Source organism: Harpia harpyja, chromosome 8 (genome assembly GCF_026419915.1).
Source record: "Harpia harpyja isolate bHarHar1 chromosome 8, bHarHar1 primary haplotype, whole genome shotgun sequence".
Classification (NCBI taxonomy): Eukaryota; Metazoa; Chordata; class Aves; order Accipitriformes; family Accipitridae; genus Harpia; species Harpia harpyja.
The window spans coordinates 16,917,561-16,933,176 of record NC_068947.1 but is presented as its reverse complement, the minus strand read 5'-3'; the positions used below and the strand labels follow the sequence as shown (position 1 = coordinate 16,933,176).

At 40.7% G+C, this 15,616-nt stretch overlaps 1 protein-coding gene across 1 annotated transcript; it reads left to right on the top strand.

Moving 5' to 3' along the window:
- Positions 1–295: 295 nt before the first annotated feature.
- IL10RB (interleukin 10 receptor subunit beta) lies at positions 296–13,667 on the top strand. Its single transcript, XM_052794803.1, has 7 exons — positions 296–475; positions 2,573–2,696; positions 4,599–4,768; positions 6,983–7,149; positions 8,823–8,973; positions 10,525–10,682; positions 12,910–13,667. Exons 1-7 carry the CDS (start codon positions 427–429, stop codon positions 13,120–13,122), a joined length of 1,032 nt encoding a protein of 343 aa, XP_052650763.1. The 5' UTR covers positions 296–426; the 3' UTR covers positions 13,123–13,667.
- The last annotated feature ends 1,949 nt before the right edge of the window (positions 13,668–15,616 follow it).

Below are 15,616 nucleotides of genomic sequence, written 5' to 3'. Positions count from 1 at the left end.
TTAGAGATTATGAGTATCCGAGCAGCCAGGCATCTAACTACTATGTTTTAAACCACAGCACCCATGACCAGCTTTCCAGACCTGCGGGGAGGGTTCGGGTGCTGGCTGGGTGTACTCTTTCTGGAAAGGGGAACGCAGCCGTGGCGAAGGGGGGAGGCTTTGGGAAAAGCTGGGGTGAGCCGACCGGGGCACGGGCGATGTCCCCCGGCGCTCGGAGGCGGTCAGCCCCGTTGGCGGAGGGCGAAGTCCGCCAGCCCGGGGCGGCCGCGGTGCCCGCACGCCGCCCCGCCCCGCCCGGCCGGGGGAAGGCGGAAGGGTTTCGGGGCGGTGCCGCTCCCCGGCCTGCGAAGGCAGCAGCGCCCGGTGCCATGGCGCGGCGGCGCCGGCGCCTCCGCTGCTGAGGGGAGGCCCGCGCCGGCAGCCGCCATGGCCGCCGCCCTCCGGTGCGCCCTCTGCAGCTGCCTCCTGCTCTGCGGTGAGTCCGACCCGGGCCTGGCGGGGGAGGGGGGGGCGCGGCGGAGGGGCCCGGCCCGCCCCGCCCGGGCGAGGGATCGTTCTCGCCGCGGTCCCCCGCCTCGCCTCGCCGCGGGGAGGGCGGGGGCAGCGGCGGGAGCGAGGGTCGCTAGAGGCGGCCGGCTTCGTTCCCGAGGGCCGCGCTGCCCCGAAAGCCCTCGCGCTTTTTTCTCTCCCCGAAGGCTGCGTCTGTGCTGGGAAACTGGAACTTTCCTTTTCGGTTTTGGACGTGTGTGCAAGACCCGGTGAGGAAAGGCGCGAGTGGGAGCAAAGCCACGAGCGAGCAGCACCTTGCTCTGCAGATCCCGGCGGGAAGCAGCCGCCTCTGGCGGAGCTTGTGCAGCTCCGGGCACGGCCGGAGCCCTCGGAGAGCACTCGGGTCAAGTGGCCCGGGCCATTCGTTTCCCAAAACAGGCCGTATCTGGGACCGTGATGTGAGCGGGCTGTGTACAAACTTACACTTACGAAGTACGAAACCACAGAAATGTGTTCTCGTCTCTTTGGGTCCACAGTGCCGAAGAAAAGACCTTACCCGGTGGCTTTTCAAGTAGAAAACGCTGTCGGAGAAGCAAGCCTTCAAAGGCATCACGCTTTTTACTGGGAGTTTACAAGCCTACCTCAGACCTTTGGAGGGAGCTTCCCCAAAGTGTGGCCAGCACCCTAGCGAGGGTCCTTTGTAGCGAGGACCGGGTCGTGCGGGAGAGGGGACATCAGACACCTTGCACTAGCCAGGTTTTTTTTCAGCTGTGTTGTTCACACTGAGTCTTTGCAGTCTGTTACCTGCACCCATCTTCCTTAGCATTCTGCGTACCTGGGGTTTTGCAGGTAGGAGAAGGCGTGGGAGCGGGAGGCCAGAGGTGCCTGCGGAGGGGCACGGTGTGCGTGCGGGCAGAGATCTCTGAGGGCGAGTGCCTGAAGCAGGTCTTGGCAAGGGCACCTGCGCACAGGGACGGCATCTCTCAAGGAGGTCTGGGCGCAGGGGAGCAAGCAGCTTCTGCTTTTCCGATGTGAAGTGTGTTTGAGTTGATTTGTTGGGTGCAAGGCTAACATCGTAGGAATTGAGTCTGTGAAATAGTTTTTATTTAAGCAGGGTTTAGGTTTAAAACTCTCGTCTGCTGAAGGTGGGTAACCGACACATCAATTTCGTGTATTTATGCATCGACAATAGACATGTAAAATAGGTTATTTATCTTAGAATGTATGTCATTAGGTTTTACTCCTGGGACATTTAAGCACCAATCTGATCTGACAGGGTTTGTTTGCGTTGATTGTTTGTGTTGCAATAATGGGCCAAAATCTTTTCTATTTTAGTTTCAATACCAACAATTATACTAAAATAATTAGATCATAATAGTAACGGACTGGTCATCAATACTACTTTAGGGTTTCCTTTATTCATTTTCAATAAAGCAAAACGATTGTGTTTTCGTCAGTTGTAAGGAGTGCCAATTATTGATACATTTATCTGTATGATATATTTAATAGCTCCCTTGCCTCGAAGGTGCTTCTTGTTTATCTCTGTTTTTCAAAAGGGTGGCTTATTAACAGAATGAGTAAAGCATTTTAAATGGTAATGCTAATCCATGCAGTGATAATAGAAACATGCTTATGGTGGATTTTTTAAAATTATTTCAGTCTTATACCCAGGTCTATGTAGAAAGACTGTTCATGTTCTTCTTCAGGAAAAAAAAACAACAAAAAAACCAAAAACAAAACCCAAAACCAAATCAATGCACACACCCATGTTATTTCCATAGTTCTACTGGAGCAGTACTTAGGAAAAATTTCATTTTGACAATCTCAGTGAGAGTTCATGGCACGTAGCCTGATGGGCCCTAAGTCTTAGGCAGTAACAACTCAGTCATGCATAATAAATGATGATATCAGAAAGACTGTACTTACTGGAAATCATTGATGCTGGCTAATTTGGTTTTGTTGCATAAGCTCAGAAGTCTGAGGCAAGGGAGAGAAAGAAGGCTGTTATTAAGTTTTGGATGACTGCAAAGTCACTGGAGGAACACATACTAAAACGTTTGTTTGTTTTTGATTGCTCCCACAGTAACTGGAATAGTGCCAAAGCCCCAAAATGCAAGAATTATTTCGGTTAATCTTCGTAGCACTTTACAGTGGGATGCACCTAGGTTTCACAAAGGGAATATAAGTTACACTGTCCAATCTAAGAGGTAAGTCTGGGGGAGTTGTGCTTTCTTTAATTCACGTTTTACAGCTGCGTGTGTTTGTTATTTGTTTCCTTTTTTATAGGAAGATCAGTAGCTGTCCCTTTCTTGTAGCTTGAGAGAGGCTTATCGTCTGAGCTAAATAACAGAGCAGAGGCATTTTCTACACATTTCACACCCAAGGCAGCTTTGTACGTACTTTTTTTAGAACCAGAAACACATTTTAACATTCACTGTTATTAGTTCTGTGTGTGTTTTTTCTCTATCATGTAATGTCCTGGTTTCAGCTGGGATAGAGTTAACTGTCTTCCTAGTAGCTGGTACAGTGCTATGTTTTGAGTTCAGAGCGAAGAATGTTGATAACACTGATGTTTTCAGTTGTTGCTCAGTAGTGTTTAGACTAATGTCAAGGATTTTTCAGCTTCTCATGCCCAGCCAGTGAGAAAGCTGGAGGGGCACAAGAAGTTGGCACAGGACACAGCCAGGGCACCTGACCCAAACTGGCCAACGGTGTATTCCATACCATGTGACGTCCCATCTAGTTTAGGAACTGGGGGGAGTGGGGGGGGCAGGGATTCGTCGCTTGGGGGAGTGGCTGGGTGTCGGTCGGCGGGTGGTGAGCAATTGCACTGCGCATCATTTGTACATTCCAATCCTTTCATTATTGCTGTTGTCATTTTATTAGTGTTATCATTATCATTATTAGTTTCTTCTTTTCTGTTCTATTAAACCGTTCTTATCTCAACCCACGGGTTTTGCTTCTTTTCCCGATTTTCTCCCCCATCCCACTGGGTGTGGGGGAGTGAGTGAGCGGCTGTGTGGTGTTTAGTTGCTGGCTGGGGTTAAACCACGACATGTAACTTACTTGTGATTCAAGAAACTTAGTCCTGCTGAGCATTAGGACCTTATCTGATCTTTCACTCTAGCAGCATTTTGTGCTCTGCCACCAATGCAGCCAGCTTGCCTATGCCCTTAGTGGAAATGTCCGATGAACTGCAGGCTGGTGGCTTGTCCGTTCAGTGCCTTAAACTTAGAACACGTTTTCTGAGGTCCCCTTTTGTCAGTTTTGGTGGGTTGATTTAGCTTTGATTTGGTTTTCCCACTGTGTCCTTCCGGGTTGGTCTTTCCTGTTGGGAAAAGCGGTCTGTGTGGCTGTATCAAGGAAGATGGCCGCTTCCCCAGCCCAGCAGTGAGCTTCCTGCCTGCCTCCGTGCTTGACAAGGAAACCGTGTGATGGGCCAGAGGTCTCGTGTTCCTGCTGAAGGGTGAATTCTTTGGCCAAGACAGGGTAGGATGTAAAGCGGAGATGATGGCACCCACAGGCAGGCGTCTGCTGAGGAGAAACCCCCAAACTGAGGGTTTGGGCCATCTTAGTCAAAAGAAGGTTTTTCTGGGTTCTGGGAGCAATTACCTGTTGATCACTATGTTCCTAGGTGGGCTTTTGATGCAAAACAGAAAGAATATAATATATTAAATGGTTCCCAGTCATTTCTCTATTTTCTCTGGCTCTTCCTTATATGCATATCATAAGACAGTTCTGAACAAAGTCTAAGTTAGACAGCAAAGCCATGCATAGTGGTATTGTCATAGTATTTGCAGACTTGCTTGATAACTACTGTCTGTTGAATCAAGTTCTGTAACCACTGTCAAGAAAAGGGCATCTATTTACTGAATCATAATTTTAATCTCTAACTTTATCACAGATTTATAGATGCATATAAAAGGCTTAATGTGTGTGTACACACTAGTAGTGATGTTTCTTATACACTGGATCTAATTTTTCTTGTTCATGAGTCATAACTGGTGGTATTAACAAACATATGCCACTTTTTCTAGTTAATTGAGAGGAAAGACATTTAGTCAGTTATAATTTATATATCATATACATTTTGTTTCTCTTCCATACAGCATCAATTTCCCTGGAGACACGTATGAAAATGTGAGCACAAACTTGAGACTCACAGAGTGCGATGTCTCTTCCCTGTCTGCATATGGAGACTACGTTTTACAGGTCAGAGCAGAGTCAGAAAATAACCATTCAGACTGGGCAGCCGTCAGATTTAAGCCAATGGATGACAGTAAGCCTTTTTCTAATCTTCCACAAAAAATATTGTCTGCTATTAATGCACCTTTACAATTTGGCTCCATAAGAAACGCTATAGCATGCAGATAATTTTTAAATTTCATTACATTGAACTATAAAATCTTAGTTGTAACACGTTCATTTTTTGAAGGCAGAAGTTGCTGTCAGAAAGCATAGCAGGTTCACTATTATAGCTGGCTGTTAGTATTGGTACGTGAAACCTCTTTTGTGGCAGTTTTAAAAAAATGTATATTTTTCCCTTAAAATAAAGATCGGGGGAGATTTTCTTCAAGGACTCAGACTTCCTGTATATCTAAATAAGTTAAATTACTGTTATCTTCATTGCTATGTCAGGCAAAAAGCTTTCTTTTAATTTTTTTAATTAAAAACCAAACAAGCAAAAAAACAATTTCACAGAGAAAGATTAATTTTTAGTCAAGAAATCTTCATTGCACACTATTGCCATTCTCTTAGTGAAGCTTTACAGTCTTTTGTGAGAGATGATTTAGACACTGCCTTGCATTAGAGTGCACAACAGAGATGTTAATCATGTTGCTGTCACCTGGGCTTGGGAGTGAGAGAGTGGTTTTTACCCATGAGCGTCCCTTGTTTTGTACATTCTTATTCCACTCATAAGCAAAATCAAATTATTTTAGATTATGTAGTTAATGTTACTCAAGGCGTTTTTTCTCCTCACAGCTGTTAATACAAAACCATGCAGGAAGCATGTGTTACACCTCATCTTTGAGAAAAACTTTTGAAAGTCATTTTTTTTTTCCTTGTTCTGCCTCCATTTGCTTGAATTTCATCATTCTGTGCATTGAATTTTAGAGTGTGATTTTACAGTTTACAGCCTTGTTTTTCAAAATGCTTTTATTGGTTATCTCTCCAAAAGCATAATGTTGATATAATTTAATTTGCCTAGAATAGAATCACTGAAACATAGCATGGAAAAAAATTTACAACGTTGCAAGTATAAATTACTTGCCAAAAGAAAATGTAATACAAAAAGTATGGCTGGATTTTCAGAGTAGAGAGCAAACTTGTAAATCATTAACAGAGTTGTAGTTTGACATGTATTTGAAAGAGCATGTGGCCTTCAGAGCAGGTGTGGCTTTGGAAAGGCAGCTTATTCCTGTATGGGAAAATCTGGGTATAAAACTGCCTGTAAAGAGAGACCTGGGAGTACTGGCCAACTGGCCAAATCTCTGAGGAGGACATGAGGATTTTTAATGTTGTCATAGCTGATCTGAGCAAGGCATCGTGATAAAAATATTCGATATTCCTTTCTGTGTTATTATTTCTGCTAGTGCTTTTTTAATAAATTCCACACTGTATTGTAGGAATAGCCTAAGAAAACCAGAGTAACCAAGACCATCCTCACATTATTTTTCATAAGTTCAACAACATATTCATGAGCATTACATGAATGTAAGGTTCAGCAAGCAGGGTTGTTTTATTTTTAGTTATAGAAGTATATATTTCTAGAGGAATGCAAAATTGTCTGTATACTGAGCTCTTCCTTTCTTAGACACTTTATAGCGTGACTGTAGCCAGGCAGAACTTTAGTACAGGCAGCCAAGGCAGAGTTATTTGCTGTAATTATAGGAGACTTTAATGGAGAGCTCATTGCCAACACAACACAGCTGATAACTAAGCTACTCATGAAATAGTTTAGGTAGTGGCACAAAAACGTAATAAGGACAAGCCATTTACAAAATGCAAGAACATAATATTCAGTCTAAGGAGAGCAATTGGTAAGACATGCAGAAATAATTCAGATGCTTCAGTTTTTCAAAATTATCACAATGAAAGAAACATTAGAACACTTCACTAGAGTGTCTACTCGGAAAAGACAGGTGTTGTGACAGCTTGGCCCAGAAGGAGAAGTGAGGAATAACCTACAGAAATAGTCCTTCCTCTCCCAGGAGTCACCACAGCTGGCAAAAGAGAACTGAGTTAATTTACTGTGTGGAAAATGTAGTCTGCAATAGTGTCTGTTATGTAACTGCAAAAATAAATCCCTTTCAAGACCAGTTCTACAAGCAAAGGATTTATTTATGCCTGACCCATGAAAGGAAATTGCTTTCTTCTAATAGATAAAAGTATTTAAAGTGTGAATTGTTACGGGTTGTATAAAAATACCAAATTGAAAACAATGTGAAACTGAATTCTGTTCTTTCTTCTCTTCCACCATTCTAATATGCAGCAGTCATTGGGCCACCTGATGTAAAAGTGAAGTCAGAGTCTGGGTCCCTGCATGTGGATTTCACAGGCCCTTTTGCTGAACATGAACATGACAAGTGGCCTCTAAAGCAATACTACGGCTCATGGAATTACAGAATACTGTACTGGAAGAAAGGCAGCAATACAGAGGTAACTTCTGCTTCCCGGGTATTGGGACTCCATGACTTTGATATATACATTTCTTGGTAAAATACCCTACTGACGAAGTTCTGAAAGCTAATGGTACTGAAGTAAAAATGTATCTCTACTAATTACAGTGTAATAAAGTCTGGTCACTAAAACTGCTACTCAGAGCAAATGGCAGATAGCTGTGTAGTTAAACAGTAGCATGGGTATAATTTGCTCTTTCCATAATTAGAAATAACTGCTACATTATGAGAGTTTATTCCCTCAGTTTAGTGATGTGTTTATTTGCGACGCAGTCTTCCCTGCCAAATCTCTGTATTTCACACATACAAGCAAGGGTAAACTTCAAAGCTGTAACATCAGCAGTATCTGTCATCATGGTGATAAACTGACTTAGTTTCAAATCTTACGTCATTAAAATACTTGTGCTCTTCGTGGGACTTTGGGCTTTGACTGTCACCATGGATGAGGCCTTATATTAACTGTGGTCACCTTCACTTCTTCAATTTGTATCAGCTGTAATTCGCTTTCTTCCTCTCATGGACAGCCTCTTCCACAGACAGATGTGTTACTTAGCTCAAAAGATAAAAAATGCATGGATAAAGATCATAAATAATATATTAATTATAGGGTCATGAGTTCTATTACAGGGAAAAAGGAAGCCCTTTACTGGAAGATACCAGTCACAGTATAATTAGTGCTTTGTACATAGTACAGTTTTCATATAATACGACTCCATTACATAATTCTGATTTGTATTTGTTACACTGCAAAATTCTTTGGCATTCAATTCCAGAAAATGAGGGATCATCATTTCCCCAAAACCAGACTGGTTTTCAATTCCCAAACTACAAGAAATGAAGGTGTTTCTGCATACGGGATGCAAACTTAGGCAGATTAACAGAGAAAGCAGGAACTTCAGGTACAAGTGTTAAAAGCACACTTCAGAGCAGAAGTCTGGGAAATTTCATAGGGATCAAAGAAGCAAAAGACATAGGCTATATAACTTCATAGGTTGTTTTTTGAAGTGGATGCTTGCTCAAAATGTTGAAACCTAGCTATAGAGTCTTCTCACCCCTGAGAAAGAGTCTGTTACTACGTAATGGGGCATGTTGTAGGGATTCCTGTACTCTGCAGGGACCGTATAGTTAGAGGGACACAACCAATCATGCCTCTAAACAGCAAGTTGCATCTGCTGTCAGTCACCTAATAGCTTCCACAAGCCTTTTTCTTTGTCTTTTTTTGTTTTGTTTTGTTTTGGTTTTTTTTGTCTAGATCATCCATCCTACTTGCTCTGTCTCAAATTGAATTATGTTTGCCTGTGACAGCACTCTTAGCTGATCTCATGTGGTTAAGCAATTGTTTCTCTCTGCAAGCAGATCTCATTTATCACATCTCTGTAAGCCTCTTTAGCCTAAAACTTCATTAATGTTGCTAGAAGCAGCCAGAAAGTCAGTGGTGTGAATGGTCTCACACTCTTAACCATAGCTGAAATCAATGTAGAGTTATCAGTTATGTGATGCAGGCAGGGCATTTCATTCTGCCTTTAAAAGCCTTTTTCACATTGCGGCTGTAACTGCTAGGATTTATCCTACTAAATGTAATTTTAATTACTTAGCTGGTCCATTCACTGGACTTGTGCTTTTCAAATTTTTTGTATTCTTCTCTGTTATTAGGTAACTCACATAGATACTAAACATAACTCTGAAATATTATCTCAGTTGGAGCCGTGGACAATATATTGTATTCAAGTGCAAGCAGTTATCCCTGAGTGGAACAAAACAGGGGAACTGAGCAGAGAGCTTTGTGAGCAGACAACCCACAACGGTAATACCTGGTGCATCACAATGGGACACGCGCTGTCGGGAACTAGGAAATACACAAAGCCATTCAAAATGAAAGTCGGTGTAACGTGTAAACCTTCCAAAAATGGATGTGTTTGTTACTTCAGCATTGTTTGGTGGTTAATACCTGTGTGCTTTTGGAGCAGAGGAGTTGGAAATGAAGTGAAAACTACAAGCAATGTGGCACCAATGGCATGATGCTTTACTTTGCTGTAGAGGCCTCTGCGTTCCTCGTACTCTGCAAATCAGAGTTAAATGGAGCATAGGCTCTTCACTGATCACACTGTGTGAATTTCTTCTACCATCACCTGTATTCATTATTCTATGAAAGCCTTTGTTCCATACATTTGTAACTGAGAAAGGAATTGGACCCTGTGTTGCAGTCTGCTTCATCTGTGGTGATATTGCCAGTGTCTGTCACGAGGCTAGGCCATGATGCTCTTTCTCTGTGAAACACAGCAGTTATTAATCAACAACATAAACAAATATTTTGTTTAGATACTTTCCTTCTCATTTTGAAGGCATTTAAGTACCAAAAGTGCTTTCCTTTCCAGCCATGACACCTTAGCTGCTGTCTGTGGAGTCCAGCAATAACCACCATGACCCTGTTGTCTTAGCAGGGAGCTTCACGTCCCTAATTGAGAGAAAGGATGGGGTCCTAGATACTGTCTTTTTCACATGCATAATGTGTATTTCAGCTAACTTACACCCTCAGATAACGTGAAAAATCAGAGGCACAGACACAAGTTAATGAGGAAGCCATCTGGGAGAAGCCTGGGGAAGCTACTGAGCTAACCTGTTTCTCCTATGTTTTTCCTCATAAAATGTTTCCTCATTTATTTTTCCCACATGTATATTATCTGCATGCACTGCAGTTGAATTGCAGGTGGGTTTTGGTGGTGGTGTTGCTTGTTAGTTCGTGGCTAGAACAGTGCCTAGCAAGCGTAGGTTGGTTTAAAACATTTATACAGTGATGTACAGATATATCTTCATTCCCATTGCCTGTTATGAAATCCCCGTGCGTGACAAAATTTTTTTAAAGGCTCAGTAGTTTAGAATTTTACAGGCTTTTGTGCCCTGCAGTCTTTACTTTGCTGCCATTTTTACAGATTTCTTTAAGAGAAAAGTGGAAGCCTATACTCTGGTAGCGTTTTGTGTCAATTCCTACACTTGTGAAACACCAAAGAGTGTACAATAGCTTTGGTATCACCTTGTGGATGGTTCTGTTGGTCTTTTTTCCTTTAATCATTTGCCTAGTATTGCATGTAGAGTCACCAGTATGTGCAACTGTAAATGTCTAAATATAATGGCTTGTAAGCTTACTTTATTGACAACTTCCTCAGCCTATTCAGACTAAAAATTTAAGGGCTAAGAGGTCTTTTGCATCTGGAAACAGAGACTTATGTTTGCAGTTACAATTTTATAATAATTTGGGTTTTTTTTTAATTCTGTAGAGAAAGTGATAATTTGAAAAGAATATATTCAGAAACTGATAGTCACAGTTTTAATTTTTTTTTTTTCTTGTCTCTTGCAGGTGTAACTCCTGTGTGGATAATTGTGACCGTTCTTATAGGATCAATGTTGGTCGTTGTAATATCTGTTCCTGTTTGTTTCTTTTCCTTTTTGTATCTCTATCGACTCACCAAACATGTTTTCTGCCCTTCATATATTTTCCCCCAACACTTGAAAGAGGTTTGTTTTCTACCTAACACGAAATCAGCTTTTTCAGCAGAACCACCTGCTTTTCGACCTTTAGAGCTTCTTTTATTTTGCCTTCTTTCATTTGGACCTGATGGTTAGCCATCTGTAAAGTGTGGACTATCCTGAGGGCATTTTAGACTATAAGGAGCAATGCTGGTTACTTGTTGTTATGTATGGTAAAATTCGCTCTTCTGCCAAACATAAAAATCTATTCAAATAAGTGTAAATGAAGAAGTCATGAACTTTGGAAAAAGCTGACAAAGGAAGGTACTTTTCAGCATGAGAAAGGTAGTGGAAGTTAGTTCATTTAATATTTAATTTCTGGTATTATAAGGTCATAAATTCTGCATGAATGTTACCTCAGGTTTTTTCACCAAGTTCTGTGGCGCTGCACAGACATAAGTAAGAAGCAGTGAAATTAGACTTCCTTTTGAAGTATACGGGTGTATAATAAATTCTAAAATACTGTCATTTTGAACTGTTCTGCACAGAATGGTCCAAAATATTTAAAAGCTGAACAATTTAAAAACTTGGCATAGACTTTTATTCCTAAAGCAACTGCATAATTTGTAATAGGAAGCTTTATATGGCTTAGAAACAGGATGTTTTCTTTCATTTTAAAGTGAGAGAATAACAGGTGTTAACCTTCAGTTCCTCTTTTTAAATAGCAAACAACTGAGGTATCCGTCTCCCCTATCTCATTTTAGACTTAAAATTGCACATTTGTTCTCCTGAAACAAAGCTTTCACAAATATAATAATGAGTTTTAACTTAAGTAAAGAATGTAGTGAAGTCTGAAAATTCAAGATAAAATGAGAGCAATGTTAGCCATTACTGTTGGGGAATGTCACTGACCTTGTTACCCATATAACAGCATAAAAAGGCTGTATCAGAATCTCCTCCAAGAAACAAGGTTATACAGAGTGTTAGGTATGCCAAAGTTAGCAACCTATACTCTTCTGAGTTTCCTGGTTTCTCTGGGTCTTTCATTTTGACTCATTTAAAGTTTAGCAGACTAAGGCTTTGCAGCTGACTTAGCAATTGTCTTGTGCTTTAAGTTGAGCACATGCTCAGCACACAGTAGTTTGCTGAACCTGGAGCTCAGCTGTTGGTAAGGTAGCATTGCTCTGATCAGTACAGGATGTGGTCAAATTTCATTTTTCTTACAGGTTTCTCATAAGAAAGGGAAAATTTTCATTTTGTGTTAGTAGGTTATAGTGGTTAATCACAGTAATCAAAGGTCAGTCATGCTTACCTAAAATGCCATTTATCAAAGGCATTGATTTCACTACATGAACATTTGAGATTACAGGTTACTGACAGAACATTTCAAATCACAGTTTGCTAGAAAAAGGTCTAATAGTAATAATATTAGTATTTATTTTTGTAATTACGGCGAACAGGACTCCTGATAGAGCAGCTTGTTTCTTACATAAAATGCACTAAAGTAATAGACAGGGGTCAGGTCACAAGAACAAAAGGCAGTTGTACTCCTCCAGCCCCTACTAATAAAATGAACTGCCACTTCAGCTGCCAAAATGAGTGGTTGACATGTTATTACTGTGTTGAGTAGGTGTGCTGTTCTTATGTTGACATTCAAAATACAGTCATGACATCCTGCAAAGTCCATGTTGATTCTTGAGGCTGGTTCCATCCTACCAATAGAACAGGGAGTGGGAAGAAGTTGTGATATTTCGGTACTAAAATTAAGTCATCTTTCTCACTGAACTGCATAGCCCTGCAAATCCCCTTCCCTCTCCTTTACTTGACTAAATGGTTATGGTTTATGTTGACATTTAAAGCATCACTATTTGATGCCTGAGCAGACAGCTCTCTGAGATGGCAGGAACAATTCACATCTGTTGGAGCTATTTGACAAATATCTCTGTGAACTCCTTCACCTACAGTCAAGTCACCATTCTTAGTTTTTGTTTCCAAACAAAACCTATGTATTTTATTTTTTTAAGAAAGTTTATATTCCAGAGAAGTCACTAACCCCGGGGGTATCTTCTTGCAAATAAAGGCACTTCCGACTTGCTTCTAAACTTTGCACAGGATGTTAAAGTGAGCAGAGAGGTTATTACATTGTCATTACTCTGGGACTTCTAAGGATTGAGAAAACCAATTGATGTGTGGAAAACAATATAAAACGTATTTCTAAGCAAACAGGATGGTATGACTGGTGCAGCCTAATTCTCATTTCCTCTTTCCTTCACAGTTTTTGAGCAAGCCTCCCAGTGGTGCGCAGTTTTTTTCTCCACTCCCACAAGAAGAGCATCTTTTTTATGACAAGCTAACTGTTGTTTCAGAAGAATCCAGAAATAACAGTGATAAGACTGGGGATGAGGCCAGCAAGACAACAGAGCACCTTCAGGACTCTGAACAAGAAGATTCTGATTCAAGAATAGTACCAGCTTCAGAAAAGGCCTAAATGCACTCCTCGTACTTTACTCGGACCAAAAGAAAAGCAAATGGGCTGTTGAGTTTATCTTCTTATTGCTGCATTCTTAAGACAGTAAAAATTCATATGCGAAGATGTATACACAGACTTTTCAGAGAATCATATTATTTTTTTAAAGTACAAGAAACTTGACTATAAATGAGGAATTATATGATACGTAATTTTTGCCACTGTTTGTAGTGGCTCACTGTTAAGTTGTAGCAATACCTTGGACTGTATTACAACATTAATTTTAAAAGCAATTATATATATATAATACTAGTTAATTTAACTTTGATGAACTATTTATTGCAAAAGCTAATCAAAATGATATATTGTATAAGGTTTGTAAAAGAAAATCACGTTTTGTAAAGAAAGACCTGATCTGACTTATTTTTTTTAATGAAAAATTATGTGTATTTCTTATGGATGTCCCTCGTGGTGTAATCTTTCTATTGAATATTTTTTTACCTGGTGCAAAACTGTAAAGTTATCATGATGGTATGAACTTGGTGTGAATAAACCAAACATAAATATTCAGTGTGTTTTGCATTGCAAGGTGTTACTCATACTTTATCGCTAAAAATAATGGGAACATACCAGTGTACTGCCAGATAGCCCTGTATGTTCAGGTATTGCTCAATCCCCTGAGCTTCTGCTCTGCATTTTCTATGGCTAATTAAATTTTGCCTACCTGGTCCAGAGTCCACTGAAGTCTGTGGAAAACTTTGCAGCTAAAGTGGGAGTTAAAAGGTAGGTTCATTTTATTTATCTACTGATACATGTTTTTAATTCAAAAAATGTAAATCCAGGTTGATGTGGCTCCCATGCTACATAATACAATCTCACCTGCATAGCCATGTTCATGCATATGAAGGTTATGTCCACACCAACATTGGGGCATAAAGTGTGACCTTTGCACTGTGCGCTAATTTTGAGAGTGACGCAAATTTTTTTGTATGTATTATTACATGAAAATGAGAGTGAAAAATTTAATTCTGTCAGCAAAAGTAACTTGCCATGAATGAAGTTGTGTGTAAATCATAACTTGATGTGGGAATTGCAAATTTTTTGGCTATGGTTTTGAGGTTTGTTACTTAATTTGTAAATATTCACTTCTTGGGAATTGTTGCAGGAAGAAAATGTAAGGAGAGCAGGCATTGATTGTTTGTACCACACAGCTATATGTAATCTGCACGTTTCTTCTGCACTTTTAAATTTTCATCGTATTCTGGTTTAACGTGGGATATGGAAAAAATGGGGAAGCATTTTCACTTTGGTTTTTTTAAGGCATTTTGTTTCACTGGTGCTTTTCTTCACCTTTCACCAAAGCTGCACTGTGAGTGCTGATCCCAATGAAGGCCGATGTCCTGTGTCTGGTACACCTCCTCACTGTAAAAATTCAGTTCCCTGTGTGTTCCCTATCTCTTCTTCCACAGTAGCAGCTTCTTTTTTTGGCTTTCAGGAAGGCATAAAACACATAGCATAGCTCAGATGATCAATGCATGTGCTAGTTGGCTGGCCAGCTGCTGTCAGAAGAGAAGAGGGTTGAGATTTCCCTGCCTTTTCCTCACTCTTTTAGTAGAACTGCTTTCATCTATCCACTGGCTGATTTTCACGGAAGAGCAGGAAGTTACTGTCCATCAAATGTGGCTGAAATCAGTCAGCTGGTTCAAAGGTTATGATGAGGGCACAGATAAGGCAGTCCCCATGTGCTGTGCCACTTCATTACAGGTTCATTGGTAAGCCAGATTGGGGGAGAGAGAAAAAAATAATCTTGGCTATGCAGAGATACAGTCTTTTTAGATTAAAGCAGAAAGAATGTGTGCAAGAACATGGTCTCTGAAATTTTGAGAGGTTGACTTCCCCCTTTTAAAAAGAGGAAGCATTTCCCCTCCTGTCTTTGCCAAAACCAATTGTATTACCACATGGGAGGAGAGGGAAAGACTGTTCTCAAAATACTGCTTCCTCTTTCAACACATCCAAACACGTGGGGAAAGGAAGGATTTGTCCTGACCGCTTTGTTTATTTAACTTTTCTATGATATGGAACGTGGTGTCTTTAAAGAAACAGCTGTTTTAAGTTCATGTGAGCCCATCTTTAACCTACTGTCTCTATAGTCAAAAAGCCTTTATATAGTGAATTCCAAAATGAAAAATATATTAAGATTCCAGCTGCACCGCAACTAGCATGAAATAGGAATGAATTTTCCCCAACTCTGCATCTCAACAGGTTGCCAAAGTTTCCAGATAGTCCAGAGACCTGTACGATCCTAGCAAAGGTTCAACCCTCAATCATACAGTGCTCCAGTTTTCTGAGGACATCAAGCTGGCAGAGCTATTAGACTACTCCATTGCTAGTGTTACTCTAATGCAGATAACTTGGTAAACAAAGTTAGGAGATTGTATGCCACACAGAACAGAAATGAAGGCTCCAATGCAGAATATATTTAATAAAGATCATCCTGAAAGGGCAGAAAGACATT

Coding starts and splice junctions, on each gene's coding strand:
- IL10RB (XM_052794803.1), top strand. CDS start 427: ATGGCCGCCGCCCTCCGGTGCGCCCTCTGCAGCTGCCTCCTGCTCTGC. Junction 7,150..8,822: donor AGAAAGGCAGCAATACAGAG/GTAACTTCTGCT, acceptor CTCTGTTATTAG/GTAACTCACATAGATACTAA. Junction 8,974..10,524: donor TGAGCAGACAACCCACAACG/GTAATACCTGGT, acceptor TGTCTCTTGCAG/GTGTAACTCCTGTGTGGATA.